This window comes from Ptychodera flava, chromosome 9 (assembly GCF_041260155.1).
Source record: "Ptychodera flava strain L36383 chromosome 9, AS_Pfla_20210202, whole genome shotgun sequence".
Lineage (NCBI taxonomy): Eukaryota > Metazoa > Hemichordata > Enteropneusta > Ptychoderidae > Ptychodera > Ptychodera flava.
In genome coordinates this window covers 862,542-881,147 of record NC_091936.1, presented here as the reverse complement: position 1 = coordinate 881,147, position 18,606 = coordinate 862,542, and the positions used below count along the sequence as shown (strand labels likewise).

Here is an 18,606-nt window from a genome sequence, read left to right as displayed (position 1 = left end):
TAATATGTGCAAATCAGCAGTTAATTGATATGATACTGCTACATATCTTTACATGCCATTACACTATTGGAGATTAAATATACGTACCACATTTTCATTTAATTTGATTCAGCGCTTCTAGACATATTATACTAATTATGAAAGTTCATCAAATTAGCAAATTAGCAATTAATTGACATGATGCTTCTTAATGTCTTCACACAGTATTACAGTACTGTGAGATTAACATCTGTACCATGATACTGTTACAGAACACTGCACGTCATTATACTACTAGAAGATTTACGTCCATATCATGTTGCATCAAATTTGATGCAACACTTCTAGACATTTCATACTAATTATTAAAGTTCATTAAATATGCAAATTAGCAATTAATTGACATGATACCTCTTCATGTCTTAACACAGTATTACAGTACTCAGCGGTCAACATCTGTACCATGTTTCATCAAATTTGATGCAGCATATCTCGACATATCACTCTAATCAAGAAAGTTCATTTCATATGCAAATTAAAACTTTATTTACATGACACAGATAAATGTCTTTATTCACTGTTACAGCAATTTGAGCTCAACATCTGTACCAAATTTCATGACAAAATACAACTTTCAAAATTTCACCACAATTTGAAGAAATGTAACTTAAGTCACAATAAAGAGCCTGCATACCAAGTTAATATCATTGAACATTATCCATGTGCAAGATTGAAAACAATACCTTAGGATCATGAGGTTCTGTACCATTTCTTTACCAAGATAATGATCAATGCGATATATTTCTTCTTCAGAAAACAAAGAACTCAAGTGATTTGACAGTTTTGCTGAACTTTCAGAATCTTTTCCAAATGGTTTTTCCACGATGACTCGAGTCCAACCCCTACAGGATGATAATTCAATGAAAGTTAATGTACACCTTGGTTTCTTAAAAAATGAAAATTGAATCGATATCAATCTTGATAATCTATGCTCACTAAATCAATACATTAATGCAAGAAAATATGATGACATCAAGTGCATTTGAGAGGATACATGTGTTACGGAGTGGTAACATATTTGAAGGAATGAAATACAAACTAACAATAAAACCTCCCGTATGGCTGCTTTTCAGCCTATAGACAATGCACGAGGCTCATCAAACTTTGAGACAAGCCAAAGTTCTATTAATATATTATTGAAAATAAATTAGAAATATGTAGGCCCTACTCTTGCATAACAGACCATAAAAATCATACTAATGCACGTTTTAAAATTATTGGCCGACAATGGAAAATCTGTCAGCGTACGGGACGCTGGCTAGCTAACCGGTACATTGTGTCACCTCTCCTGTTGAACATGGCTACACGTACCCATGGTCAGCGAGATGGAAACATTTATTTGTAGACCTTACAGTTATGCTTTAAAATTGATTTCACCATGCTCATGCCATTCACAGAAAAAATTCCGTGTAATAATAGCTCAGTTTTTTTTTAAATTGTAATATCATTCAGTTTATATAAAGGTCTAAGTCAGATTGAGTGAACGGGCGGGCGGGCAGTTCGCAGTGGGTAAATTAGGCTACAGTGCGATGTGCATGATCAATGCAAGCACAAAGCCGGTTGCCGTAATTGTAAATTGTTCAAAAACGTACTTTACTACAACAGATTGAACAAGCCTGTTAAGTTATAAAGATGTAAGCATTGGTTTTTGACATTTTGATCTCAAATATTATGTTTCGTGATCTTTGTACAGCATAGCATTTGCCCTCGCTGTCTGTTTTGATAGCAACCTAATGCTACAGCCAATATAGTTGCCGCCATCGTAAATTTCTTACAAATACCGATGATCTCAACCTGAACAAGCGACCTAGCGGCCGATATAGCTCCGCTGTGTTTATGTAGAGAATAACTATTTTTGACACATGTTGATGAAGAAGGTGGAAATCTCTGATAGCTCAATGCAGTGGCCAGAAAAGTGGCTAAAGTAGCTGCAAAAATACACAATTGAAGATTTCATCATACTTTGAATATATCACATCGGTCTATCCCTAAGAACATGTCAACCAAAGTTATCTGATGAGTAGTTTCTTGAGAATAAAATTTTCTGACCAAAAATGGTAACAATTGCCCAAAAATAAAATTTGCAGATTTCATCATAATTTCAAAAGATCAAATTTTGTTCATCTATAGAGACCTGTATACCAAATTTCAAAGCTGTTAGACCAGTCCTTTTTGAAAAACACATTTTTGACCAAAAATGGAAAAAAATTGCCCCAAAAATACAAAATTGCAGATTTCATCATAATTTCAATAAATATCATTTAGATCATCTATAGACACCTGTATATCAAATTTCAAAGCTATCAGATGAGTAGTTTTGGAAATACACATTTTTTGACCAAAAATTGCAAAAATCGCCCGAAAATTACAAAATTGCAGATTTCATCATAATTTCAATAAATATCATTTAAATAATCTGTAGGAACCTGTATACCAAATTGCAAAGATATCAGATGAGCAGTTTTGGAAATACACATTTTTGACCAAAAATGGCAAAAATAGCCTTAAAAATGCAAATTTGCATATTTCTGCACAATTTGAACAAATCTGAAATAGATCATCCCTAGGGACATATGTACCAAATATCAAAGCTATATGACTGTTAGTTTTGAAGAAGAAGATTTTTAAAGATTTTTTTACCAAAAATGACAAAAATTGCCTTAAAAATACAAATATGCAAATTTCACCACAATTTGAATAAATCTGACTGAAGTTAACTGAATATCAAATTTTAAAGCAATCGGACAAGCGGTTTCAGAGAAGAAGATTTTTTACCAAAAACAGCAAAAAATGCCCCAAAAATACAAATATGCAAATTTCACCACGATTTGAACAAACTTAAGTGAGGTCACCCTAAGTGAACTGCATATAAAATTTTAAAGCAATTGGGCTTGCGGTTTCAGAGGAGAAGGCAATTGTTGACGGACGACGACGGACGACGGACGACGACGGAAAATCAACCTATTTGAAAAGCTCCGCGTCGCTGACAGCGGAGCTAAAAAAGGTAGAATTCCACTTCACTGGTGTAATATTCATTAGTTTTTAATGTCTTTGCTTTCAATTCGCTTTTGTACATTCACACTGCAATAAAGATTTTGCCAATGTATGCTTAGCTTAAGGGTTATGCACTGTCATCCTATTACAAATATGACCCGGTAGGGTAACTGTGATCAGCCGTGATCATAAATAACTTTCAAATACAGTTTTTTATCACAATTTAAACAACAGGGTAAGAAATTGCTTATTTTATTTTCATTAATTTTGGACATTTAATCTTCAGTTTCGCTTCATACTGCAGTGCTCCTCCGTAGAATTTGCCGGTACTCACCGAGACTTGACTCAAATAAGCTATTATATGCAATCGCAAAATGATCAAATAAAGTCAACAGCTATACGTACTGTTGTCGTGATTGCATATGTTTCAGAAGTATGGTTTGATATCACAATCCTAACAACAGAATTCGACTTTACGGATGTAATTTTCAAGAACATTTGACATCTTAAACACAAGTTTGGTTTTGTAAGGTTACGCTTTGATGTCGATTTTGCCAATGCCGATGTTGATTGCGGGCACAATTTCAAATATGGCACTGATTTCTGTCTCACAATAATAAACACACCGATCGCTGTAAATCAAGTGCCCTGAAAATCAAGAGGTTGCCCCAGTACGAACACCTATCACACATACAAAATGTTACCTTAAATTAAAATTATTTTCAACCATGGGAAAATTTATTTCAAATACATTAATATCATACAATTTTCGCTGTGACCCTCATGGGTAAAATATTCCTCACGGGTTGCTTGTTGAAGCAAAATTCATGCACGTACGTTTGCAATCATCACCAATTATTCAAAAAATCATGGAATTCTCAACAAAATAGCGGCCACAAAATATTGTCGAATAAATTATGTGGAAGTGACAACGATACCTACTGAATTTCAGGTTATTCTAGAATATGGAACATTTTCAACAGAAAGATGGAACACGGAATGTTGTGGAATGAAAATCACGTTTTCTTCTTGCTGGGTTAATGAGACTTGATGAGACTTAAACTGCAAATACACAAGTTTGTTCGTTGTTTGTGGGCTCCAACTATTTTATCAATTATCGCCAGATAAAACACGTGAGGAATAATCAAAGACCTCCCCTATTGTGAATCAAGACCAGAGTTGAACTAAATCTCTAGAATCAGACAAACTACCTGAGTAAGTTATTGATGAGCATTTATCTGTAAAATTCTGTAACTCTCGGCGATGTGGTGGGCTCTCAAGAGTATTGCATCATCACATCCATTTTTAAATATTCAATACAAGATCAAATTATGTCAAATATATCAACTAGCACACATTGACATTGACATTGACTGATTGTACAAAAGTACAGATTTCCCGTAATGCGAATTTTCAAAGCACAAAGTGCAGAGACAGATACATATATAAAGGACAGAGTTTTCAATCACAGAAAATTATGCAAAATTGTCAAGTCGAATTAAAAGACTTACTTAGGACTCATGCAAGTGGCTTTGATGTTTGTTGTCACTTCCATAAATACACTTGGTGGAAGGGCCAAGTAGAACAGTCGGTTGCCTTCCTGACCCTGTTCTATTTTCTTCAATTCTGCATCAAGGTTCTCAAAGGCTGATCTTTCACTGTAAGAACCTTTCACATATTTATTCATTGAAACAAATTCTTTAAACTTGGCTTGCTCTGTATCTTTCACCTATTCAATAAATGAAAAAACATTGTTTCGTCAAGATGGTAACAAAACTAAGTATCGAACAGCACTGAACGTTTACCTATCAATACTTGCTGTACAATTAAGTTACTGTAAATTTTTCTGAGCAAAATGATATTCAGATTACAGCTGGAGAAAAGAGAAGGAACTTGAAAACTAGATCTCCAGACCATGTGGGACAGCTTCGACAAATACATACCGTATTATCAGGTGGTGTTAATAAAAGTGCTTGTTCCTGTACTTCAATGACAGGATATACTACATAATCATCATACTTTATTCCATCTACTCTCATCATGTTGGATACAAATAAGCACACAACTGACAAATGCTGGCTTGGATCTCATAAAATACCAGGTGGCACTAGGTTAAATATTACTGTAAAATGGTATTAGGTTTCATGGCAAATAAATCAATTTTTAAAATCACAGGACTGAATTTGGTTGTTACATTTTTTATGAAACTAGATCAAATTATTTTCCCACAAGTTCCACATGATTTATTAAATACCATTGTTTTAATGAACATCAACAGTTCCATGTTAAATATTTGAAACATCAAAGTTACAAGTATATTGGAAGTTGCTTTGAACTAAAATTTCACATAACTTTACAGATGTCACGAACACAGATTAGATATTCATCAAAATTCAACCTGGTAAAATAGGGTTATGAAAGCATAATTTGCGAATGCTCTTTTAGAAATCTGCTGCCCTTGTCTCCAGTCATTTTGACCAAATGAAAGAATCAGACAAAATCTAATATCAACAAAATCCAATATGGCGGCCAAACCACGTGACCGATCCAAAAGCCTTTCGCAAACTTGAAAGAGATCACACTTAAGATGATATATGTAAAATTTTAGTTCAATCGGTGAATCGGTTCTGGAGAAGAAGATTTTTAAAGATTAAATTGTGATTTCAAAAAATCCAATATGGCAGCCAAACCACGTGACTGATCGAAGTGCTTTTTGCAAACTTGAAAGAGATCACTGTAAGGATGACATGAGTACAATTTCAGCTTAGTCAGTGTTTTGGTTCTGGAGAAGGAGATTTTTAAATATTAAATGAGTATTTTGGAAAATCCAATATGGCGGCCAAGGTCAAGGGACCGCATGCGATTTTATTTGCAAATTCTAAAGACCTTAGGTCATGCTTGCTATACAAAAAATTTCAAACTGACTAGACCCCTAGGTCTTCTGGAGAAGCCATCTTTAGGTTTTTGGAAAATCCGATATGGCCGCCAGGTCACGTGACCAATCAAAATTTCAAGGGTTAGGTGCACGAGTACTAATTGACACCTATTAGCCCTGCAAGTTTGAGAAGTTTTCGTTCAGCCGTTTAAGAGATCTAGGTGAGCAAAGAAACAGCAGAAGAAGAAGAAGAAGAAGAGGAAGTCAGTAGAACTCAAGCAATAACAATAAGGTCCAAGCCGGTCGGCTTGGGCCCCTAAGAAGAATATTGAACCCCTACAAATACAATAGGGGCCAAAGCCCCAACGGGGGCTTGGGCCCCTAATTATTAATAGCTGAACGCAATATGATATTTGTGCAATGCAAAATAAAAAATACATAAATAAACAAACAAGAAATGCCCGTGAAACCCGTCTGAGCTGAATGATGACGTCATAAGCGTGTCGCAATGCATTCTGGGTAATGAAGGTAAAATTTGTGTATAGCATGTTCTATTGTAGTAATCCGAGAAATAGAGAAAGAGAAAGAAAGAAAGAAAGAAAGAAAGAAAGAAAGAAAGAAGGAAAGTGAGTAAAAACTAACAGTTCCAGAGCTGGTCTCTGGAACTAAAAATAAAGAAAGCTTGATAAAAAGAAAACGGTTGGAGTGGGCAAAAAAATGTACAAGGGATCTGGTAAACAAGTCATTGACAATGACATAGTCCCCACTTGTAATAGGAGTATTAGTCTTGATGGGGCAGGGAAATGTGGTCATTAAGAAGTATCACTGGAGTGTATATGTTGAGATCTATGTGCACATAGGTCTATGTCGTTGTTCCCAATTTGAAACACATGAGGCATGTCTAAGTTATGGTTCTAAATCGGGAAGAAAGATCAGACCTCTAACTGTATTGGCCAGCCAAGAAATACATATGCGCATAATAATGAGGTACAAGATGTGACATGTTAAGGTCTAATATCCTATCAGAATTGGAGGGTATAGATATAAAGGACATAACATTTGTGGTTATGTATTTATCGACATAAACGTATATTTCAGGTCAAAGGTCATCGAGGTCACATGACATTTGGTCAAAAAAATTTCTATCCTATAGCTATCCCTATATACCAAAAATCAGACATCCATCCAGGATGGACTCACGGATGGACTCACGGACGGACATGACCCAATCTATAAGCCCCCTGGACTTCATCCGTGGGGACTAAAAACTTTGTCACTGCATCCTTTTTGCAATATGAATATGATGAGAAACTAAATTTTTATTTTTCTTGGCCTTATACAAGGGAGTCTTTGGACTGCCTTATACATGGGAGTCTATGGACTGCCTTATACATGGGAGTCTATGGACTGCCTTATACATGGGAGTCTATGGACTGCCTTATACATGGGAAGTCTATGGACTGCCTTATACATGGGAGTCTATGGACTGCCTTATACATGGTAGTCTATGGAGACTGCCTTATACATGGGAGTCTATGGTGGTGAAAACTATAAAGTCCTCTAACACGGCCAAATTTTATCGCATTGTGAAACAAATCGACGTGCATCTGTATTGGGTAGGGTACTATCCTTGTGCAAAGTTTGAAAGAAATTGACCACGGCATGTCTGAGATATCTGCGTGAACGGACGGACGCACGGACGCACGCACGCACGCACGCACGCACACACGCACGGACATGACCAAACCTATAAGTCCCCCCGGACGGTGTCCGTGGGGACTAAAAAGTAATGCTACCTCATCAATCTTCTAGACACTACCCCCTCCCGAAAATCAAATGTTCCACCCCTTGGTATTACACAAGACCAGATGACAGTAAATGTATTTACAACCTTGGGGATTTTTTAATTAATGCGATGAGTGTTATCATTCTAATGTTAACAGCACTTAAGCTAGTTACAGATAATGGAATGCCTTCCACTGTGGGGGTGATTGATTGACCAACCAGATGTGAACTGAAAATGCTCACTTGTTTCATTATTATTGCAGTTATGTGTAAATTTGAACCTTTGGCACATGTTTGCAACTTCATTGAAAGTATTATGATCAACATGATGAACAATATTCACCGCCGATCAATTCTAAAAGATCATGAAGTATACAAATACGTAATTAGCTAGAACAAGTCATCGTTGATGACACAGTCCCCACTTGTTAATGGGTGCTTTGATTACAGGTCCTCAGAGAGGATAGAGTCCTCTTCATTAGGTCTGTGATAAAAATACTTGTGAAAAAAATCGCTTGATACATGTCTGAGTTGTAGTTCAGGAGATGAAAAAATCGTAATAAAATGGCCACATGGTGGCCATATTGGATCAAATCACAAAACAAATTGATGTGCATAGCTATGACATTGGTCAATGTCCTTGTACCAAGTTTGAATAAAATTGGTTGAGATATGCCTGAGTTATGGCTCTGTACATGAAGAAATCGTAACAAAATGGCCGCAGGGCGGCCATATTGGATCGTATCACAAAACAAATTGATGTGTATAGCTATGACATTGGTCAATGTCCTTGTACCAACTTTGAACAAAATCTGTACAAACATGCCTGAGTTATGGCTCTGTACATAAAAAATCGTAATAAAATGGCCACCTGGTGGCCATATTGGATCGTATCACAAAACAAATTGACGTGCATATGTATGACATAGGTCAATGTCCTTGTACCAAGTTTGAATGAAATTGGTTGAGATATGCCTGAGTTATGGCTCTGTACATGAAAAAATCGTAACAAAATGGCCGCACGACGGCCATATTGGATCGTATCACAAAACAAATTGATGTGCATAGCTATGACATTGGTCAATGTCCTTGTACCAACTTTGAATAAAATCTGTACAAACATGCCTGAGTTATGGTTCTGTACATGTAAAAAATCGTAATAAAATGGCCGCCTGGCGGCCATATTGGATCGTATCACAAAACGAATTGATGTGCATATGTATGACATAGGTCAATGTCCTTGTACCAATTTTGAATGAAATTGGTTGAGATATGCCTGAGTTATGGCTCTATACATGAAAAAATCGTAACAAAATGGCCGCACGGCGGCCATATTGGATCGTATCACAAAAAGAATCGATGTGCATATCTATGACATTGGTCAATGTCCTTGTACCAACTTTGAATAAAATCAGTTGAAACATGCCTGAATTATGGCTCTGTACATGAAAAAATCGTAATAAAATGGCCGCCTGGCAGCCATATTGGATCGTATCACAAAACGAATTGACGTGCATCTGTATGACATATGAAGTAATCCTTGTACCAAGTTTGAATGAAATCGCTTCAGGCATCTCTGAGATATCTGCGTGAACGGACGGACGGACGCACGCACGCACGCACGCACGGACGCACGCACACACGCACGGACATGACCAAACCTATAAGTCCCCCCGGACGGTGTCTGTGGGGACTAATAAAAATACCTTCTTTGACTGCTGTCATTGTACCACCACTTAATATAGTAAGTGTAATTACCATTGGCCAAGTCTTTCAAGCCATATATGCCAAACTGTGAAAGCTCATTAGATAAGCAAATTATAAATTAGCTGACATGAAAATGTGAAATGACTTTCAATATTGTTTTAACCTGGCATAATCATCAATGTACACAGCATGTTTTGCCAACTTTGATCAAGTAAATCCCAGTATATATCCCTCATTAGAAAAGATCATTGAAAATGCAAATTAGGAATTGGCGAAAATGCTTAATGACTTTCAATAATGTTGTATCATAGTATCTTTAATGTATATAGCAAGTTTCATCAACTTTGGTCAAGTCAATTCAGATATATATCCCTAATTAGCAAAGTTCATTAAATATGTAAATTAGGAATTGGCTGAAGGAAAAATGCTTAATGATTTTCAATAATGTTGTATTATAATATCTCCAATACATGTAGCAAGTTTTGTCAACTTTGGTCTAGTCAATTCAGATATATATCCCTAATTAGGAAAGTTCATTAAATATGCAAATTGGGAATTGGCTGAAGAGAAAATGCTAAATGACTTTCAATAACATTGTATCATAGTATCTTTAATACATGTAGCAAGTTTGGTCAATTTCGATCGTGTCAAATCAGATATATATCCCTAATTAGGAAAGTTCATTAAATATGCAAACTAGCAACTAATTTCATGTCACCCCTTAATGGTTCCAACTGCTGATATATCTGGGTGTGATCAACATTTGTAGCAAATCTCATCAAATTGTGTGCAGTTATTTTTAATGTATATCCGTTTTTTTCTAAAATCATTAATTATGCAAATTAGCAAAAAGTATGCAAGCCACACCCACCAAAAACTAATGAGTTCTTGCCATTTGCTAACTAAATCTATGTACCAGATTTGATTCTGATCTGATCAGCCGTTTTTGAGATATCGGACCAACAGACAGACAGACACACACACACACACACAGATGGACAGACAGACAGACATCGCTGTGACATATGCTCACGTGTGTCAACATGTGAGCAAAAAATGACAAAATTGCTCCAAAATAGTAATTTTCCTAATTTTGTCATAATTTCAACAAATTAGAAGAGTAACACCCTCGTAAAGATCCAACCCAAATTTGAGAGCGATTGGGCTGACGGTTATAGAGAAGAATAATTTTTACTGAAAAGGAGAAAAATCACCAAAAAATTCAGCAAAAATACAAAATTAAGAATATCTTCATAATATTCATAAAACTGTATAAGGTTCATCTAAGGTACTTGCACACAAATTTTCAAAAAAATCAAAACAGAGGTTCTTGAGTTATTAATTCTTGACCATTTTCACATTTTTTAAGCTCATTTGCATAATTTTGGCAATGCAGACTTCATTTGGACAAAATCCCATCTATAGCCCAGGATGCATCCACACACCAAATGCCAAGCTGAAACGTGCAGCAGTTTGCGTGTTTTTGATGTTGACGGACATGCTGTATGTACGTACGTACGTACATACATACATACAGACGCCATCGACTTCAGCTTATACGATAACCTCACATTGGTATAACCAAATGTGAGCTAATAAAATCGGTTGAGATATGCCTGAGGTATGAAAAAAATCATAACAAAATGGCTGCATGGCAGCCATATTGGATTGTATCACAAAACAAATTGACGTGCATATCTATGACATTGGTCAATGTCGTTGAACAAACTTTGAATAAAATCTGTTGAGACATGTCTGAGTTATGACTGTATATGAAAAATCGTAATAAAATGGCCGCCTGGCGGCCATATGGATCGTATCACAAAACAAATTGACTTGCATATCTATGACATTGGTCAATGTCCTTGTACCAACTTTGAATAAAATCGGTTGAGATATGTCTGAGTTATGGTTCAGGACATGAAGAAATCATAACACCAGATATGAACTGAAAATGCTCACGTGTTTCATAATATTGCATTTATGTGCAAGTTTGAACCTTTGCTACATGCTTTGCTACATTTAAAGTGTTATGATCAACACAATGAATTTCACCACAGATCAATTCTAAAGGTCATTAAGTATTCAAATATGTAATTAGCTGAAATAAAAATAATTAATTTCTTTGAGTACTGTCATTGTATCACAATATAGCATGTGTAATTACCTTTGGTCAAGTCCTTCAAGCTCTATATGCCAAACCGTGAAAGCTTGTTAGCTATTTATGCAAATTATGAATTAGCTGACATGAAAATGCAAAATGACTTTCAATACTGTTATAACCTGGTATAATGATCAATGTACACAGCATGTTTCGCCAAATTTTATCAAGTAAATGCCAGTATATATCCCTAATTTGGAAGGTTCATTAAATATGCATATTGGGAATTGGCTGAAAAAAATGTCAAATGACTTTCAATAATCTTGTATCATAGTATCTTTAATGTACATAGCAAGTTTTGCCAACTTTGGTCAAGTCAAAACAGATAAATATCGCTAATAAATGCGGGATATCGGACCGCAGGCGGGCGAAGATTGCATTATAAGCGCGCCAACCCAAACTCACTGCATGGACATCACATTTACGAAATCGAAGTCCAAAGTCAACTACGTCATTGTTAGAATAAGAGAGGTTTTCCATCACACGGGAGCATACCACCACAAATTTTGCACAGATGGCGTTGCACTGGCATTGAAAAAGGGTGCATGGGAGCATGGGAATGCGGGCAGTTTCCCTCGCTATGGGTAGGAAATGCATTGAGCAAGACACACTTCCGGGTTCGCAAAAAAAAACGAGGATCCCATTTACGGGGCGCTCAAATATAACTATTTGCTGTGATACATAGCAGAGGCGTATATGTTTGTGATGCTGAGAATAACATCAGTAAATAAATGACGGGTTTTAAAAGTTGACGTTTTTTGCGATGAAACAGACTTCTGAAGGTAGCTCGCTTGGGGAACACGTCATCCCGGCCGCTGTCCGCTTTGACCCCAGTAATTCACACTGGTTTTGGTCGGCCCAGGTACCCAAGTCACTTCGACCCCGTCACACTTTTGCCTACATGTCCACGGAGACGATTCAACATGTTCCACAACAAAGCCAGACAAAAATTGAAAATATCAATAAAATGGCTTCACAAAGGCTGAAATACACGATACTCGATGAAGTATGAAGTTTATGAAATGAAATCAAAATTGACAACACAAGTGTTTGTCTCGGGTAATACCACTTGAAGTTGAAGTATTCTACAGACTGTTTTTTCCATACAGTGCAGTATTTGTCAGTGACAAATTAATCTTTGCAATACATTTTTTTGCGATGAGCTGGAAATTTGATTAATATCGAGTTAATGTACATAAATATTCCGTTATTTACTGGGACACGTTTATTTTCTCGATCCGCTATCTGCGGACTACGTGCTGAAGTACATTGACTGTTCATGTCAACGATCGTTTCTCCCTCTGCAGAGTATCTGTATCCCGTTCAACAACGCTGTACCTCGATCACACGATAGTGACGCTATGTAGCTGTGCAGTATTGAAACTTATCATAAAATGGCCACCTCGTCTAACAGTAACACGTATTGTTGGGATTATCGTACGGAAAAAAGACTGCAAAAGTAAGACTTATGAATCTTCATCAGAATTGAACACATCATGATTGTACACGAGTATCAACCGTGAATGCACGTTGAGCTCGGCAGTTACACAAGCATGGTACGCTACATGCATAGCCCTACGAGTATGGCGACAGTGTCCGGCTTTGGCTACGCCGGGGGCTACGCCGCCTACCGGAGGTGGGAGGCGGCGTAGCCAAAGCCGGACACTCTCGCCATACTCGTAGGGCTAGCTACATGCACTGCCGCGATGCCGATCGTATGCATTCCAAGGCCTATCCCGGAATTTGTTTCACAAACAACCTCAAAGGAGAGCAAACATACTTCTATGGACAATGACGAATACGTTTCTTGGCGAAGCAAAATCAAAACAGTGCAGAAGTACATGAAGTAGGTCATGGCCTTGGACTCTGTGCACGAACCTGATTGGACACTTCAATACCTTTGACCCAAAGTTATTATTCATCAGCACTTCCATGCCATGAGGCTAGGTAGAGAACGTATTAGCCCTGCGTACGATGCTGTGTGTTCCGCTGCAGCTAATAGCCCCGCTCACCACAGCCCTGCAAAGACCCGTACGTAGAGTTGGTGACTTCAAATCCATTTTTGACTTGACGTAAAAAGCCAAATTACTGCCGAAATTCAGCGTTCTTGGGCCCAAGTCGTATCCCTGCCTACCTCAGCTACTCGATCGCTTCCAAAATGCCAGTCTTTTATTCTTTTTTCGTAAATAACCGTCGATGTCGGCAACTCTCTCGCTAGCCCTGCGTACGTACGCAGTGTACGCTGTGTGTTAGGAACGCACACAGGGAATGCACAGCGTACACTGCGTACGTACGCAGGGCTAGCGAGAGAGTTGCCGACATCGACGGTTATTTACGAAAAAAGAATAAAAGACTGGCATTTTTGGAAGCGATCGAGTAGCTGAGGTAGGCAGGGATACGACTTGGGCCCAAGAACGCTGAATTTCGGCAGTAATTTGGCTTTTTACGTCAAGTCCAAAAATGGATTTGAAGTCACCAACTCTACGTACGGGTCTTTGCAGGGCTGTGGTGAGCGGGGCTATTAGCTGTAGCGGAACACACAGCATCGTACGCAGGGCTAAGAACGTATGTACTCATTTCTGGCGATCGAGCAGCGAGGGAAACAATCAATTACCAAGGATAAAGCTAATTTGCTAAACGATATTTTATCTTGAATAGTGAGTTGAATGAGTAATAAAATATCATATTTTTAATGTTCAATACGAGGTTGAAACACGGAGGGACCGTGGTTGAAACCAGTGCTATCCAGCTGTAGCCAACCTGGACAAGCACATTTCACAGCGCCCTCAAACAGTCGATTGTTTTCACTTGTCATACGCGGCGTAACAGAAAAATTAAAACTTTCATAACTTCATTAATATCCAAGCCACGCCCACCAAAACCTTTTCAGTTCTAGCCATTTGAATTCTGAAGATGTTTACCAAATTTGACTGAAATACGTTCAGCCGTTTTTGAGAAAATGGACCAACAGACAGACAGACAGACAGACAGACAGACAGACAGACAGACAGACACACAGACAGACATCGCTGCGACATATGCTCACGTGTTCACACGTGAGCAAAAAATGGCCGCCACACAGCCATATTCAATCTTATCATAAAACAAATCAACATGCATATGTATAACATAGGTCAATGTCCTTGTACTAACTTTGAATAATATTTGTTGATACATATCTGAGTTATGGTTCGAGACATGAAAAAATAGTAACACCAGATATGAACTGAAAATACTCACGTGTTTCATAATATTGCATTTATGTGCAAGTTTGAACCTTTGCTACATTGCTTTGCTACATTTAAAGTGTTATGATCAACACAATGAATTTCACCACAGATCAATTCTAAAGGTCATTAAGTATTCAAATATGTAATTAGCTGAAATAAAAATAATTAATTTCTTTGAGTACTGTCATTGTATCACAATATAACATGTGTAATTACCTTTGGTCAAGTCCTTCAAGCTCTATATGCCAAACCGTGAAAGCTTGTTAGCTATTTATGCAAATTATGAATTAGCTGACATGAAAATGCAAAATGACTTTCAATACTGTTATAACCTGGTATAATGATCAATGTACACAGCATGTTTCGCCAAATTTTATCAAGTAAATGCCAGTATATATCCCTAATTTGGAAGGTTCATTAAATATGCATATTGGGAATTGGCTGAAAAAATGTCAAATGACTTTCAATAATCTTGTATCATAGTATCTTTAATGTACATAGCAAGTTTTGCCAACTTTGGTCAAGTCAAAACAGATAAATATCGCTAATAAATGCGGGATATCGGACCGCAGGCGGGCGAAGATTGCATTATAAGCGCGCCAACCCAAACTCACTGCATGGATATCACATTTACGAAATCGAAGTCCAAAGTCAACTACGTCATTGTTAGAATAAGAGAGGTTTTCCATCACACGGGAGCATACCACCACAAATTTTGCACAGATGGCGTTGCACTGGCATTGAAAAAGGGTGCATGGGAGCATGGGAATGCGGGCAGTTTCCCTCGCTATGGGTAGGAAATGCATTGAGCAAGACACACTTCCGGGTTCGCAAAAAAACGAGGATCCCATTTACGGGGCGCTCAAATATAACTATTTGCTGTGATACATAGCAGAGGCGTATATGTTTGTGATGCTGAGAATAACATCAGTAAATAAATGACGGGTTTTAAAAGTTGACGTTTTTTGCGATGAAACAGACTTCTGAAGGTAGCTCGCTTGGGGAACACGTCATCCCGGCCGCTGTCGCTTTGACCCCAGTAATTCACACTGGTTTTGGTCGGCCCCAGGTACCCAAGTCACTTCGACCCCGTCACACTTTTGCCTACATGTCCACGGAGACGATTCAACATGTTCCACAACAAAGCCAAGACAAAAATTGAAAATATCAATAAAATGGCTTCACAAAGGCTGAAATACACGATACTCGATGAAGTATGAAGTTTATGAAATGAAATCAAAATTGACAACACAAGTGTTTGTCTCGGGTAATACCACTTGAAGTTGAAGTATTCTACAGACTGTTTTTTCCATACAGTGCAGTATTTGTCAGTGACAAATTAATCTTTGCAATACATTTTTTTGCGATGAGCTGGAAATTTGATTAATATCGAGTTAATGTACATAAATATTCCGTTATTTACTGGGACACGTTTATTTTCTCGATCCGCTATCTGCGGACTACGTGCTGAAGTACATTGACTGTTCATGTCAACGATCGTTTCTCCCTCTGCAGAGTTTCTGTATCCCGTTCAACAACGCTGTACCTCGATCACACGATAGTGACGCTATGTAGCTGTGCAGTATTGAAACTTATCATAAATGGCCACCTCGTCTAACAGTAACACGTATTGTCGGGATTATCGTACGGAAAAAAGACTGCAAAAGTAAGACTTATGAATCTTCATCAGAATTGAACACATCATGATTGTACACGAGTATCAACCGTGAATGCACGTTGAGCTCGGCAGTTACACAAGCATGGTACGCTACATGCATAGCCCTACGAGTATGGCGACAGTGTCCGGCTTTGGCTACGCCGCCTACCGGAGGTGGGAGGCGGCGTAGCCAAAGCCGGACACTCTCGTCATACTCGTAGGGCTAGCTACATGCACTGCCGCGATGCTGATCGTATGCATTCCAAGGCCTATCCCGGAATTTGTTTCACAAACAACCTAAAAGGAGAGCAAACATACTTCTATGGACAATGACGAACACGTTTCTTGGCGAAGCAAAATCAAAACAGTGCAGAAGTACATGAAGTAGGTCATGGCCTTGGACTCTGTGCACGAACCTGATTGGACTCTTCAATACCTTTGACCCAAAGTTATTATTCATCAGCACTTCCATGCCATGAGGCTAGGTAGAGAACGTATGTACTCATTTCTGGCGATCGAGCAGCGAGGGAAACAATCAATTACCAAGGATAAAGCTAATTTGCTAAACGATATTTTATCTTGAATAGTGAGTTGAATGAGTAATAAAATATCATATTTTTAATGTTCAATACGAGGTTGAAACACGGAGGGACCGTGGTTGAAACCAGAGCTATCCAGCTGTAGCCAACCTGGACAAGCACATTTCACAGCGCCCTCAAACAGTCGATTGTTTTCACTTGTCATACGCGGCGTAACAGAAAAATTAAAACTTTCATAACTTCATTAATATCCAAGCCACGCCCACCAAAACCTTTTCAGTTCTAGCCATTTGAATTCTGAAGATGTCTACCAAATTTGACTGAAATACGTTCAGCCGTTTTTGAGAAAATGGACCAACAGACAGACAGACAGACACACAGACAGACAGACATCGCTGCGACATATGCTCACGTGTTCACACGTGAGCAAAAAATGGCCGCCACACGACCATTTTGACTCATATTCTGAGACAAATTGACGTGCATATGTATGACAAAGGTTGATGTCCTTGTACCAACTTACAATACAATCGGTTGAGATGTGCCAAGTTATGGCTCAGTATATGAAAAAATCGTAACAAAATGGCCGCCATGCAGCCATATTGAATCGTATTGAGAAATAAACTGTCATGCATATGCATGACAAAGGTTGATGTCCTTGTACCAACTTACAATAAAATCGGTTTAGGTGTGCCTGAGTTATGGCTCCGTACATGAAAAAATCGTAACAAAATGACCACGATGCAGCCACATTGGATTGTATCACAAAACAAATTCACTTGCATATGTAGGACATAATGAGTAATCCTTGTACCAACTTTGAATGAAATAGCTCCAGGCATCTCTAAGATATCTGCATGAACACACGGACGCATGCATGCACGCACATGACCAAACCTATAAGTCCCCCCGGACGCTGTCCGTGGAGACTAAAAAGCTCTTCTTAATCATTTGATAACATTCTCACCTTCAAGTAAGGCTGTGATTTTGCCATGATGCCATCAACAGTAAGAGCAGATCTTGCGTATCCAACAAATATTGTGTTTTTAGGCAAAAGACCCTCTCTGTACTGCCACCTGTAAAATGACATGTAAGATTAAGATGAAATTTGTGTGAATTTTGAAAGGAAACAATTCACTATTAAGAAATAGCCATTGAAGGGGGCAAGTCATCACTTAAAAGGGAAGTTCATCGAGGATGATTTTTACTTATGTGCTAGCTTTGTGGTCACTTACCCCGGAAAAGCTATTTTTGCCATTTAGAACTTGCGTGATCTTTTACAAAAATGATAAAAATAGTACAGGAAGCTACATTTTAGGGCTACATCTGGGCTACAATTGGATGACATTTTAAATGTTGTTAAATTTTCATTGAATTACCTTTGAAATTTTGGAATCATAAAAAGTAAAAGGGAACAAAACATTTTCATGTCTCCCTATAGGCAGATCAAAACTTGTAAGTGCCCTTCTACTATCTCCCAAAATTTTCGAATCCACCCTGAATTCCGCCCCTCACCGTTATTTATGAACGTAGCCTAATCACTTACATGTACATAAGAAATAACATAGGGCCAAAGTCCCTGAAGCTACTATAGACATGGATACAAAATTAAGTATTTC

General features: G+C 37.9%; 1 protein-coding gene across 1 annotated transcript in view; it reads right to left on the bottom strand.

Annotated features, from left to right (window-relative positions):
- LOC139141337 (glucose-6-phosphate 1-dehydrogenase-like) overlaps positions 1-18,606 on the bottom strand; it is a 242,010-nt gene that overhangs the window by 199,276 nt on the left and 24,128 nt on the right. The window contains exons 3-5 of the mRNA XM_070710971.1: positions 17,955-18,063; positions 4,545-4,762; positions 723-881 (exon numbers count right to left, since the gene is read on the bottom strand). Of these exons, the coding sequence (XP_070567072.1) occupies positions 723-881; positions 4,545-4,762; positions 17,955-18,063 (486 nt within the window). The remainder of the gene's footprint in view (positions 1-722; positions 882-4,544; positions 4,763-17,954; positions 18,064-18,606) is intronic.